Source organism: Corvus hawaiiensis, chromosome 4, assembly GCF_020740725.1.
Source record: "Corvus hawaiiensis isolate bCorHaw1 chromosome 4, bCorHaw1.pri.cur, whole genome shotgun sequence".
Taxonomy (NCBI): domain Eukaryota; kingdom Metazoa; phylum Chordata; class Aves; order Passeriformes; family Corvidae; genus Corvus; species Corvus hawaiiensis.
Window position 1 is genome coordinate 32224783 of NC_063216.1, and position 14470 is coordinate 32239252.

Genomic DNA, 14470 nt, shown 5'->3' on the forward strand with positions numbered 1-14470 from the left:
TCCAGAGCAGCATTTCTTCTCATATAATTTCAGAAAGGAAAATGATATCCTGCTATATCACTTGGTTTACATTGCTGCCATTTACACAACTCCAACAAATACAGGAGGTCAACTTTTATGTGCTCTGCCCTGCCTTCAGGCCTAGAGCCACACAGACACATCTAGTATTTGCTAAACTTGAGAAGTCTCACCTGACAGATGCTTCAGTGAAAACAAGAGGATACTTTTCAAATGCCATTGAACCAATGGTAGGAGGCTCTGCTTTCACCAAAATGAGTTTAGCCAGAATTGCCACAGCTTCGTCCTTTGTGATGGCATCTGTGCCAGAGAAGCAATGTTCAGTGTATTCTAGAAAGCATGGGAGAAAATGCTGAAGAGACAAAAAAACCCCACATAAGTCAAAGATTGGCAAGCCTCTTTAATCATCATCACATCCACAAAAAAACCCATGACACCAACCACAGAGAAATCCAAATGCTCACAAATAAGCCAGCAAAGCATTGCACTTATCAATTCTGGTGGCCCTAGACAGCAGCACACAGACATTTTCTTATCCCAGAAGGGACAGTAATTTGCTGCAAAAACTCATTTTGCACCAAATCCAGTCTTATCAGGACATTCCAGATCCTTGACTTGGCTTTCACCTCCCACTCCATTTAATTAATTTGATTCCTCACGTATCACCAGTTACAGGGCTTATTCTTCATTTCCACTTAGTTTCTCCAGAACTCCTTCTATTCCTCCCATCCATAACACACTCACCCTCTTAATTCCCCACAGACAAGCTTCTTTTTGTGAACAGATACCTATCACCTTCTCCAACTCTGAGAACATTTACAGAACACTAACTCAAGTAACCACTTTCCTTCTTATCAGATCATGCCAGAAGTTTAAATAAACATCATGTCAATAGACAACAATCCTTCAGCATACAAGGCACGTAAATATACTGTGGATTCTCCAGTTGTTCCCTTTGGCAACAAAAAGAAACATAATGCACAAACATTTTAACCTACCCTCTCAAATTGCTTCATTGTGAACATTGCTTCAGAGAAGTCCAAAAGAAAATGCCGTTCAAACCCACTTGCAAATACCTGCAAGATGCAAGTGAAAAGTTGACAGGAACAAGAGACATTTCACAGTCACCTCTTTACTACCCATAGGACATTTTTTCTGGTATACAAATCAAGCATGCTTTGAACTCTGAGATAGCCAGCCTGGCTCACTTGCTAATCCCAGCACACAGAGCAGCAGCGTTTCCAAGTGACAATTCAGATACAAAAATGCACAGTCCTTTTTAAGAAACCCTACTGACACGCTTTTTTTCAAAAACACTGCTGGATCCTACTGCCTCTGTGCAAAGACAACTGAGCTATCTCTTCAGTGTGATGTGGAAAATGTAAGTCGAAAGTTCTACGACTGCAGCACAGACACACCGTCGGGAAAAAGTTGAGGCTCAAAATATATTTCAACTCAGCATTTTTTCTGTGTAGCAGGTTGCAAAAAGTTTACTACCTCACGGGCAGAGCCAACCTCTGTGCCTTTGAAGGACCCAAAATAGGAAGAGTCCTTTGAGATACCCAGGATCAGTGCTACTCAATGCTAAGATAAAATACACACCCAGATCTCTCTTTCCCTTCAGAACACCAGGACAGCTTTAAGCCTCCTCCAGTTTAACAGAAGCTCACACAAATATCGTCAAATGTTTGAAGAAGTCTCCTAAGCAAAACTGGCCTCATGCCACAGGTAGAACCAATCTTACTTCAGAACAAGTCAACACTGAAGACCAAATGAAATTTGATCTTTTTTAAACAATTTCGAGTCTTGCTTTCCCACTGTAAATTGCATGGCATTTTTATTTCAAATATTTTTCACACACACACATTACAACTATGGTCCACACTGTTAATTGCAAAACTAAAGGATCAGACTCCATAGTATAATCTCCTATTAATCTTTGCAACACTACATTTGATAGGAATGTATGCAGCTAATCCTGTCAATGCTCCAGGAGCAAAGGTAGTACCGAAATATGCTTACCCCTGTACTTTCTAAATCAAAACTGCACTTGTATGAACCTTGTTCACAAGGCTAAAGCATGCTCATTAAATGCTTGGAAACTTAATTAAAAATGTATTTTTTTCATTAAGTTTGACTCAATGATCTGCTTTATGATCTTAGGCAGGACATATTCCTTCTCTGTTATCCTTCCTTTCTCTAGAGAGGCTGTAGGTGTTTGCATCAGTCTGGATTTCACTGCAATGATGTCTGCCATGGTGGCATTGCTATACTGACAGCCTGTGCAAGACTGTCAAGTAATCCCAAGACCTCATCAGACTTTATTGAAGGCATTGGGCAGCTTCTTCACTGTCTGTGCAAAAAGGCTAAAGGGAACATTTTGGCGTATTTCCCAGCCTGAAATAGAATGTCCAGAAATCACCCTGCTCCAGGGAATTTGAAGTCTGGAATTTCTGGCATAAGCAGCAATCCTTCTTACCTTCTGAATAGCTTCCTTGGTCAAAGAATCTGGCAACAAAACATTCTCAGCCAACAGGAACGCAGAAATGGTGTTCAGCAGCATCTTGCGGCAAGATGATGAGAGATAGGGTGTTTGTAACATTTTTATTAAAACCTGAAATGAGAAAGAGAGAACTCATATTTGTCCATGAAGACAATGATTATCTGGTCTGAATGGTCTGGACAGCCTCTGCACCAGGAGGGCATGGAGTTCTAAGCTTCAGCCCACAGAAACTAATCCTAATAGTCCCACTGAAGTTTGAAGGCCCTAAATCTACCCTAATGGGGTCAAATGTATGTGACTCTGGTAGAAATGGTCCACACAACTGATATGGTGGGGTCTCCTCCACAGCGGCAGGAACAGACTCTAGAAGCAGTTAGCCCATTTTCCCCATTGCTCATTTAAAGCTGGGCTGCACTAGCATTACAATACAGAGGTAAAATCTCACAGGATCAGAGAGGTAGCAATACTCAAAATATATGCATTTGTTCACTCATCTCAAATCCTAAGCCCAGTGATGCATCAGAAATGCGTACGAATGCTTCAGCTCACCACACCTCTTCCATATTCAACTGATACTTCTCTGATACATCCAAGTGACAGTCTGACCTACCTGACAGACATCTTCAGGCAGGGAGATTTTGGATCCATTTGCATGTTCCACTAAGATCAGATAAGCCTGCAGAATCCTTTCCATCTGCTCTGAAGCCACAGAGCAGTTGACCTTAGTTATTTTCCTCTGCAAATCTAAGAGTGACTCCTGTTTAAATAAAATAGAGAAATGAAATGTTTCAGATAAATGGCTTCACTTACTGCTATTTGGAGGACATTCTAAACAGTCAATCATCTCAGCTGCCCAACAAACTATTTTTAGCTCTCTCATACATGTTCCACAAATTAAACCTTGCAGAAACACTGGGAAATTTCCCTTAGGTAAAAACGCATCCCAGATTCCTTGGACAGAAACACAGTAACTCCTAAAATGAGGGTCTCCAGAAAGGCCAACACTTGACATAAGAAATAGGAAAGAGAAATATTGAGCTCCAGGCCCACAAAGGTATAGAAGCACCCAGCTTTCACTGGAATTATCAGAATTTAGGTACTTTTACACCATCATTATGCTAATGTGGATGCTGAGAGCTTACTCATTTAATGTATATTCTACATTAGTGTCTCTTTCTGTCCAGAAGGTATAAACTCCTACCCTTGATCCAAGAAATTGAACCCAATTTAGACAGCTATCACAGACTACACAAATGTTTCCCTCCGAGCAAGATATCCCCCTGCATCCACCAGTTCCCAGGGTAAAAGAAAAAGCCTCATTAAAAATAAAAGGAAGTATGTAACAAATTTCTAAGATTTCCTAACAACTGCAGATGCTGAGTCAAAGAAACCTCAGGGATACAAACCATTCAGTGGTAAACAAATATGTAGCTAATGACAGTCAGGTAGTAACTGCTTATCATATTGGGTGAGGACAGAGGAACAGGATGGGATTTTCTAGGAAAATAGTTAGTCACAGGGAAGGAGTCTCAAGAAGGAACCAATAGGAATTATTTACCCATGCTGAAAGGACTACCCTAAAAAAGCTCATGTGAACCATTTCCTCCAGTTTCCCATTTCATCCCTCCAAGGAGCACACCTGACACAGTCTATGCTGTCAGTTGCAAGAGGTTTCAATCCCCCTTAGCAAATCCCTCTCCCAGATGTTTTTCAACTTTTAAATATTGGTCAAGTAAGTAAAACACACTGCCAGGCTGTGTGATTGCTGATTATTCCACATCACCCTGGTCTTACATAGCCCAGCCCACAGCACTCAGTTGCGCTCCTTCAAACCAGAGTGTAACCCCCAAGCAGCAACACAGGAACATCCAGACTGAAAACATTTTTATTTTCAGTACTTGGCTGAAAGGCTCCAACTTGGATTTCCAGGTTTAATCCAAGTCTTCACTTTAAAAAGATCTGTAAGGCAAAAAGCTTCCCCTTTACTGTCACAAAGTGGTTTTGAACCACCAATATATAGTTCAGCAACATAAAACAAGCACTACATTCCAGCAAGGGCTCTGCAATGAGTGCAAAGGCAGATCGTACAAACCATCCTCGCCCAGCCATAGGACTGAGTTCCAAGTCTCACCTACAGTAGTTCCTTTCTCACTCACAAAACAGCCACCAGGGTAACTGAACTTAGAAAAGAAGGGTATAATTTTTCCCATGCATATGACCCTGTATTTTATGTTTCCAAAGCAGAAAAAAACCAAAAAAACCTAGTTCTGGTCCAATAAAACATAAATACTTTTCTAAGTGAGTGCAGAATTTTTTCTCAGTCACTCATGAATAAAAAAACAACAGTAAGAAGAAAAATTATCAGTGTACCTCCAGACACTTGAAGACAATGTCAAAATGCTCTTTATGGATATGCACTGCAGCTGATCTGATCATTTGCTCAAAGGCTTCTCCAACAGCTACCCATGGTAGTTCAATTTCTTCTTCAGTAATAGGTCCCAGCTTCAACAGAACTAACTTCATAGCCTGCACAGGAAAAGAGCATATCATGTTCTTATACTTAGAAAATAAATCTAGCAATCCGAAAACTAATTACTGCAATGTACTGCTAAAATATTCCAGTGATCTCAATTCTTTCTCGAATGACTACAGGGGAAAAAAAAAAAAAAAAGGCTATCTGAAATAAAATCTGAAATATCAGCAAGAAGTACAATTTTAACACATAGCAATAATGCACAAGAAGTATTTAAACAACCTTCCTATCTCAAAAAATATTCCTAGAAGGCTTTCAGATCCTACCAAGTAATTAACACCATGCTTATCACCACTGATACACTGAGGTGGATGAAAAAACACTCAATGGTTTCAGTGAGCACTGCCTAAGGCCTGTTACAGCAACAGCTTAAGCAGCAATCTTGTCTTTACCGTCTCTGCACAGGAGTGGAACATGTTTCGAACACCCTTGCACATCTCAAAAAGCAGCTGTCCTACACCTTCCACCTTTTCGGGGTGCTCTCCCAGGTCACAGAGCATTAAATTGAAGAGTGCATTTTTATCAGAAACCTACAAAACATAAGGAGAAAAAAATGTTATCTTCCATTCAGAGCTGCCAAATGGATTGAGGCAACCAAATGGCTCCACAGCACCATGTTATTCTCCTAGTCCTGCCCTCCCACAACAGCTCAAACTCACTAGTTCTGTGAGCACACAAGGAAATTCAAAGAAGAAATATGACCAGCTATTCAGTCACTACAGCTCCCACAGCCCCAGGTCTGCTGAGGTCACTGCAGCTGAAATACGTGGGTTTGATTCTTCTCATGATTTTAAACATCTGCATAAATGCACTATTAAACTGGTCACAACTGCAACACAAAAGTCACTGCCCTGATGAGAAAGAGACGTGTATCAGCTGACCACAGAATTCAGTCATCCAAAACCAGAACCACACTTGAGAATACTGCAGGGACTTCTGCCCCAATATTTGAAACACCTCAGTTTCTGAGGATTTGACTTAAAGTTCAGAAATTTCCAAAAACAACCAATCAAATGAACATGCTTTATTAAGGTCTCTCAACTTAGGACAAAAATGAGGATACTTAAATGAGCTAGCCAGTCTAAGGAGTCCTGCCTTTCGTATATTTTGACTAAAGAAAAACCAACAACTACCACTCCCTTTCCTCACTCCATGAAAGATTGCTCTCTGATCTTGGTTGATCTGCCTGGGAATGTTACATACTGTGATCTTCAGGAATGCAAAAACATTGTCACAAGAATTTCAGTTCTACAAACGCCTTCAAGTATTTGTGAAAAAGCCAGTGGGCAAATGTGCATATACAAATTCAAGCCTCCCTTCTGCAGGATCACCTTACTATTTCTAGTCATTTTAGATAAACAGAGAGTGCTAAGGCCTCTACTTGCCACTACTGACATGGAATGCATGACATTCTTAGTAAAATACTTATTAAAAATTACAACTCAGGACATGCTGTATGCCAGTTCAGGCCTTGTTAACCCTTCTCTGGAGAAAACCTAATACTACACATTGAATTCAAAAACCACTTCAAAATGAAGATAGCACCAAAGTACAAACATCCCACTTACCTTTCTCATCAGAAAGACAAAACTTTCAGCAGCAAAATTTCTGATGTGGAGTTTGTGGTGAGCCAGCAGGGTGCTGTACAGGCTACAAAGACACAAAATAATCCATTGTCTTAGGGGCAATGCAAGAATTGCCACCAGCTGGTTAAAAAAATTGTTTCCAGTTTACATTACCACTTTTTAGAAGCACTAACAACCTGTCCTCCTAGAGAGGGCCAATACCTTCCTCATCTAGATTCCCTTCCACTCTCCCTGGATAAAGATCAGGAGTTTCGCAAAGAAGGTCAAATGACAGTGCCAGACAAATTAAGTCACAATCAGAAATACTTTTAAAATCTGTGGATCTCTAGATTCAACTGCAGCATCAAGATTTTTAAGATACATGTTTAGTAGCAATAAGTGAATCCAAAGTTGATGTATATGCCAGATTTGTATTTTAGTTGAGCCAACAGGCTCTCCTGTACACTTCAAAGTTTTGAAAGATTCAGTTTGCACAGCTGATAAATATTTGCAGTTTGCTGGTATCAGTAACAGTGGCAGGTGGCTCATCACATGCTCATTGCAGAGGGAGTGGTGCCTCAGATTCTCTAAAATTGAGCAGATCATTTTTCAATATGTTCAACATCTTAGCCTGGGCTGGGGAGGAAGTTTGTAACCAGTTTTTTGCTCCATCTGTTCCAAACTGAAATTAGGAGGAAGAAACATGGAACCACTGTCTATGTCAAAAAGAAGAGCCCTGCTGCATCAGCAATTTAAGACTGAACAAGTGGTCACGCTGGGTCAGGCCACACGCTCAGTCTACAGCAGCTGCCAAAAGCAGATACCTGGGAAAGGTTTAAAAGCACGACAAGCACATACAAAATCAGCCTTCAAGCACCTGCAGTTCAGGAACTCCCCACGCCCAGAAGTCCTTGCATTTGGTAACTCCTTGGAGCTTGGCCAGTTTCTCTATGAGAAAAGCTGAGAAAGCATGCTAACAAGTACACTGAAGCATTAAGCCACGTATTCATGTGGCATTTACACTTCTACAGCATCTACTAACTGCTGATCAAGACAGACATTAAACATGGTTTTTACCTGTATATGTTGTGTATGTCCTTCACCATCAATCTCCACAAATACTTGTAGAGATAGGAAAGAGAGGTAAAAGCCCATTCTAGCAGCTCTGTGTCCTGTGTATCCAGTAATTTGGTGATGGCCAGGAAGAAGTCATGAAAGTGAGGATAGAAGTCAGCCTGAAGATCTCGAGCCAGCTGCACCACCAGACTGTGTTTCAGAAAACAAACCAGTGTTAGTGCATTTCAAAAACAAACCAATAAAAACCGAGTCAAACACTGCATAATCCAGCACAGTCTCTTTGGAAAGAAAGGTAACATCACTTTTACTTTTCACTTTTTAAAACATGTCACCTATTAGGCAGCTGTGGATGGCAAGAATCTTAAGATTTTCAAACCATCAAGCAGCCAGCAGTAAACAAGAAAACAAGTGCTTTAACATCAAACAAAGCACCTTAATATACTGTCTGACATTCAGTAAGCACTCCAGCTAATTTGTTTGCCTTGTCACAGCTACATTTTTTTGAAGACTTAGAACCATAGAGCTCTACCAGGGAAACATGACTGCTTTGGGCATCTCATTGCTATACTTTCCTCAGGTACAATAAAGATAAAGAACACTTACAACAGGACTCATGTTTACTTAAAATATCATCAAGGCCTCTGACTACCTTTATGGCCATATACTTACTTTAATAGGGGTTGGTAAGCAAGACTGCCTTCGACTTGCAAATGTGTCTTCAAGCTCTGCACAACAGCACTCTGGTAATAAACCAGCTGGTTGAAGGACTGGCATTTGTTGGCCACTTCATTGTAGAATTTCACTGTTCAAACAACAAAAGAGAAGCCCTGAAAACTAGTCCAGTCCCTGGTAAACATGTAGGGTGTTCAAGAATAATAGGGCTCCAGAGTCCAGTCCAAAAAACAGTCAATAATCTCCCCTTGGGCTCTGGATGAAGAAGAAATGCATTTTATCAGTTTAAGGAAAGCAGGAAATGTGAATATAAACGACATACCAAAATGCTGAGTGAGGTTCAGTTCCTTCCATTTCCGCAGTCCTTCGAAAAAGTAGGTTTCAACCTCCTGTCAAAACAAAGATGAAGAGTAGCTACCAACCCTAATGAATGTGTCCTATAAAGATGAGAGGTTCAAACGCAGACAACTATCAAGTGCCTTAAGCATTTAAAAAATATTCTAACAAACCTCAATGACTAATTTCAACAGGTACTATGGAGTTTCCTTGAAAATAAGTCTTTCTTTCAATATTCAAAACACATTTGAAAATATTTTCTGGTGACAGGACTTGTTTACATAATTGCTTTTTATACCTGTGTTGAGTGACCTTGATAATCTAAGATGCTGAGCCATAGCTCAGCCAGCACAAGGCCTTGGAATTTCTTTTGGCATCCTCACAGCTATTGAGTGGGAAGTTCAGAAGAACAATCCAGTAGGCCAGGTGGCAGTAACCTGCAAATCCCTATAATCATAACGATGATTTATATGACCCATATAAATAATCCTTGTGATCAATAAAGACATATGCTCATGCTTTATACACATGCTGCCAGTATGTGGGTGTCAATCTCTTCTCCCAGGTAATAAGTGATAAGAGGAAATGGCCTGAAGCTGTGCTAGAGGAGGTTTAGACTGGATATTAGGGAAAATTTCTTCACTGAAAGGGTGGTCAGGCATTGGAACAGGCTGCCCAGAGAACTGGTTGAGTAATCATCCCTGGAAATATTTAAAAGATGTGCAGATGTAGCACTTAGGGACATGGTTTAATGATGACCTTGGCAGAGTTAGGTTAACAGCTGGACTCAATAATCTTTGAAGTATTTTCCAACTTATGATTTTCAAACTTCTGATTCTATTGCAACTACTCAGCACCTGCAAGCCTTTCCAGTCCAGGTCTGGTCCTAGGACTGCTAAGTGACACAGCAGCATCTTTCATGTTCAGAAACAGGCCCACCAGCCACATGGAAAACAACATGGTGGTACTGTCAAAGTGTCTCTATGGCAATACTGCAAACCAGGTAAAAAAGTAAAAGGGAACAAAGCATGAAATGAGTATCCAAGAAAAGCAGTTCTTCCAGGAGCTTCTTTCCAATTTCCTCCTGAATAAATTTCTTAAGTGACTCTTTCATGGAGTATATCTACTTGTGATGCGATTTCAGAAAACAATCACAAGTGCTGCTCTCACCTCAGCATAGCTCCCAGTTCGGTCAATCCGATGAATAATATCGATATTAATATTGCTTAGGCGCTCCGAAAAGGTAAGAAACTGAAAAACAAAACCACACATTTCTTGCTTAGTTTTGAGCACAGCCCTTCTAAATCCCTCTCGATAGCATACATACTGCAAACAGACACCCCACTTCTAAAGACGGGCTGCCAGATAAAACCCCTCAATAACAGCCCTACAAGAAGACTAAGGCAAAACGTGCTTAAAATGCCCAGGAGGGGGACAGACCCTCTACCCCCCTGACCTGCAAAACCCAGGCTCGCAGCCCACACGTCTGCACAACACACTGAAGGAGATGCAGAGGAATCTACCCAGATTTCAACTATCTGTCCCGCTCTCAGCCTTCCTGAAACAACGCCCTGGTAAATACCCTTACAGGGTATTACTTTTTCATTTAATCATGTCGGCTTTGTACACTAGGGCGGTGGTGCGCCAGCTGCGGGTCAGGGACGGTGACCCGGCTGATGGAGCTGCCGGCTACGGGGCAGAAGCCGCACTCCGGCCCCGCTGTCTCGGCCGGGACCCTGGCAGCGCTGAGGAGACCCTGCCACGCCGCCCGCCCTCACGCCTCCTGCCCCGGTGCCGCTTCGGCAGTCGGGCACGACCGCTGAACTAAAACTAACAGCGGAAGCCTAAGGTCCCTTTCCCCGGCCAGCGGCCGCGTCCGGGCGGGCGCTCACCCGGTGCGTGTTCCCCGACTTGTGGGCCGAGGGCTTGCTCTTCATGGCGGCGGCGGCGGGGGCCCCACAGCGAGTCCCACACGTGCGGCCCTACGCGCTGGGCGCCGCCATGCCGGGCTCGGGCTGCCGGGAGCAGGGGCGGGAGCGCCGGCGGAAGGGGCGGGCAGGGGCGGGGTGGCGGTGCGGAACGGGAGCTGTGCCCGGAGCTGGGGAAGGTCCTGTTCCCGTCTCACCTTGGCGGCGAGTGGCGTTTCCTTGGGGGCTCGGGGCAGAGCAGCCCTGCTCCGCCGTTGTCTGTGCGCTCTGGTGTACGGCGGCGGGCTGGGGCACCTCGGTACCAGGGGGAGGCGGCGATGGTGCCCAGGGAAGACCAGTTTGTGCTATGGAGAAAGCATTAGGAGGGGGAGCGCAGCCCACAGCACAGCGTTGGTGGCTCGTCCCGAAACGGCCACTACCCAGGTCCCTGATCTTAGTACAGGATTTTGTCCGGGCCTCAAAAATTTAAACAAAACCACTCATCGCAGACGAAGTACATGCAAACCAAATCCTCGCACAAGAGCATATGGTTACGGAGTGGTCGTCCCTTGCAATACACGGCCTGTGGAAGCTTCTGCCTGCCGCTGCAGTTGCGGGAGGGGAAGGACGTGTGAGTAAGGTGGGAGGTGAACTTGAGGTTGGGAGGAGCTTTGGTGGGGGCAGGTGTAGTACAAGCAGCTCAGAACCACGCGACTGCTTGAGGTTTCGTCTTGCACAACTTGAGACTTTGGCCCTGCCCAGGCTGCCTGCCGCTACAGGCAGCTCAAAGCCGCTTTCAGGAAGCAGGCGTGCAGGTTATCCAGACGGAGAGACAAGGGTGGATTTGAGCACGGCTGAAGTTCACTATTAGGAGCACGTAGAGACCCACAACTTCGAACAGACCCAACAGGTTAAACACTGACAGGTGCATCCAGAAAGGCTGCCCACAGGCAGGCAGTAAGCCATTAACATGATAGTCATCTGGGCAGGTAGGGGAACGTGCTTGCTTCGGCACCTGTGGAGTCAGAGCTACTGAGACAGCTGTTAGCTTTAGACCTTGCTCTTCTGCTGTTGGAATAGAAGGGACTTCTGGCGTTTGCATTAAGTGGAAAGAGAATGCCTAATTTTGCATTGGAGTTTGAAAAGGTTGGCTTAAGTGGTTTCAAGCCCAAATATCCCCATAGAAAGTGCAGCTAAAAGCATGTGAAGAAGTCTAGATCCACAAGAGCTTAGGCACCAATATGTAACTGTTTAAGAGCGCAAATAACCTTCCAGAAATGGTTAGTAAATTCACTTACTATGTCTCCTACATATTGTATACTTGTGGAAAACAGTCTACAAGATCTTTTTTTCCATTATGAATAGCATCTTGCAGAGCTGTAGAACTTCTTGGGATGCATGCACTACAAAATCATTCAAGGAAATGAGCAAAATCTAACATTCGTGCAAAGTAATGGGGAGAAGAGCTCAGGTGTGCTCTGGCTGTTGCAGAAGTCATCATCAGCAAAAATAAAAGACATTAGAGGAAGTTTTTAAAAGGCTACAAATGCTTCTTTGTGTTTGTAAACTGGCAATTTCTCAGAAGATTGAGATAGGGTAGATCTGCAGCTGCTGATGTTCCTGGGTGTTTCTGGGTGCAAGAGCTACTCATGGACTGCACTTCAGCCAGCACTGAATACTGCACTTGGAGATACATCTTAGTGAGCCTCAGGGTACTAGTGCAGGTATCAATACCACTATGACCATGACAGAAGGTCTGGTGCCTCAGCTGGCAAGGTTCAGTGACCCAGAAGGGCCCTTCTCCACTTCTGTATGAGCTGCAGCTATGTTAACAATATCCTTACTACATACACTCCACTCTGACTGCAATGCCTCAAGCCTCAGGCCTTATTCTTTTACTTTTCCAGTAAGAGATGTTGTTCTTCCATCTCTGGGCAGGCCCCAGCTCCAACAGCCTGAGATTATCTGATGGTGTCTGTCAGCAATTCTCCTTCATAAATCTCTGCTAACGGCATTAAAAATTAAAAGCAGATGGCCTTAAAGCAGATGGCCTTCTGAAGAGCAATGGCTTATTGGTAGTAATACCTGTAGAGGCACGTAGAAGAAACCTTTGTAAAGCAGTGCATGCATGTCTACCAAAGCAGTTACCCATGCAGATCTGACTTCTTCAAACACCCAGTGTGGGCTACAGCCACCAGTCCCTGACTCTAATCCATCAGCACTTCTGAAACAGGTCTAAGATTCCTATGTCTCCTCTATTCCTGGGTTTTTAGTCCTGCAGTTCAAAATCTACTTGCTGGACTCAGCAAGAGCCAGAGCCATTTTATGTAGAAGCGAAGCAGGCTTATCTTCTGGTGATGTGTAGTTTAGCCTAATAATAGTAATTGAGGTAAAATACCTCAATATTTAACCCAAGATGGTCTCACAGGGCAGAATTAATCTCAGATAACCTACATATTTACTTTTGGGGGGGCCCGAGTGCTGGAGAGCCGGCCAGAGTAACGACACGAACACCGATACGATTTGAGCATCGTTCTCCCTTTATTGTTTACCTATACAAGCTTATATCTGCTTTTGCAAAGATTCACACCCAGTCCCTCTAGACGGCCCCTAATCCTTGGGGGAGCCGACCAGTGCATTACTTTGCCAAGGACTCTCAAGGCTGCCTGCAGCCAGGTGCTTTCCAGGCCTGCCTGCAGCCAGGGGCCTGTTCAGGGGTTTTTCCTCAGCAACCCTGGGTTGTCCAGTCTTTCCAAGGGTATCATATGCCCCTGTTCCACAAGGAATCCCTCTACAATTTACAATACATGTGTCTGCCTTTGAGATTTAACTTCAGGCTCCTTTTTGTATTCACTAAAGATCTAGACACATTCTTGTACTTGAAACATCTGTATTAGAACAGAATTAATTGTACCCTAGAATTGGTAGTCTCAGAAAGTCAGGATGACCCCATTATATGTGCATATCTACAACTGACCCTGTGGATGCTCCCCACAAGACATGGATCGATAACCACATAAATACACAGTATCCAGACTGTTACCAAATTGCTCTACTTCTGTCATATTTTTATATGTATTAATCACAAGCACAGCACATACTCCTAAAGCCTGTATGACACTGAGTTTCTGACTTAAAGGACATGTTACCTGGCACTATGTAAATATTACATGTTACAATGAGCAGCCAAGTCAGCCTATTTTTAACCACAGGACATTGTAGATTGCATAAGTAACACAGGTATAAGATCAAATTTTCATTTTCCTACCATATTCATAGAGGCATGGTGGAGATGTGCCAGGAAAGGAGTTTGCATAAGTAATTATATTGTGAGAAGATTTTCCCTTTCAAAATGAAACGTAACAGGATAATAGATGAACAGAAACAACTGTGAATTAGGCCAAACTACTTCCAAGCTTGGATGCCCAAAGCTAGGTTGCTCAATCAATATTAAAGACTCAAAATAAGTAACCAGAGCCTTAAAGTGGCGACAGTTATCCGAGCTGGTTGTGAACCCAGAAGCCTTTCTCTTTGTCTATCTCGAGCCACGCCACAGAACAACTTGGGGTGCAGGGGCTGCATGGCTGTAAACCCACGGCATCACAAGAGCTTTTCAAAATCCTCCTATAGGGGGAAGCTGGTGTGAGCTGAAGGCAGGTTATACAGGTGCATCATGCAGTTTGGTGTATTCTTTCAACTGAAGCAAACAGATTTATATTTTTTTAATTTGCCTGCAAAGTAAGGAGAGCCCTTTGTAACTCAATGACATATTTTCACTGCCAGTTTCCTCCTCAGCTTGTAGCTGGCATTTTGCCTTGCCTTGCGGGAGAAAACCCTACAAGATTATGTAGGATGTTGC

General features: G+C 43.2%; 1 protein-coding gene across 1 annotated transcript in view; it reads right to left on the bottom strand.

Annotated features, from left to right (window-relative positions):
- The window catches only part of UTP20 (UTP20 small subunit processome component), a 64397-nt gene extending 53677 nt beyond the window's left edge, over positions 1–10720 (bottom strand). Inside the window, exons 1-12 of the mRNA XM_048300667.1 lie at positions 10597–10720; positions 9875–9955; positions 8691–8757; positions 8366–8498; positions 7697–7885; positions 6623–6704; positions 5447–5584; positions 4892–5047; positions 3132–3278; positions 2498–2632; positions 1017–1094; positions 192–370 (exon numbers count right to left, since the gene is read on the bottom strand). Coding sequence (XP_048156624.1) covers positions 192–370; positions 1017–1094; positions 2498–2632; positions 3132–3278; positions 4892–5047; positions 5447–5584; positions 6623–6704; positions 7697–7885; positions 8366–8498; positions 8691–8757; positions 9875–9955; positions 10597–10641 — 1430 coding nt within the window. The 5' untranslated portion in view covers positions 10642–10720. The remainder of the gene's footprint in view (positions 1–191; positions 371–1016; positions 1095–2497; positions 2633–3131; positions 3279–4891; positions 5048–5446; positions 5585–6622; positions 6705–7696; positions 7886–8365; positions 8499–8690; positions 8758–9874; positions 9956–10596) is intronic.
- Positions 10721–14470: the final 3750 nt, after the last annotated feature.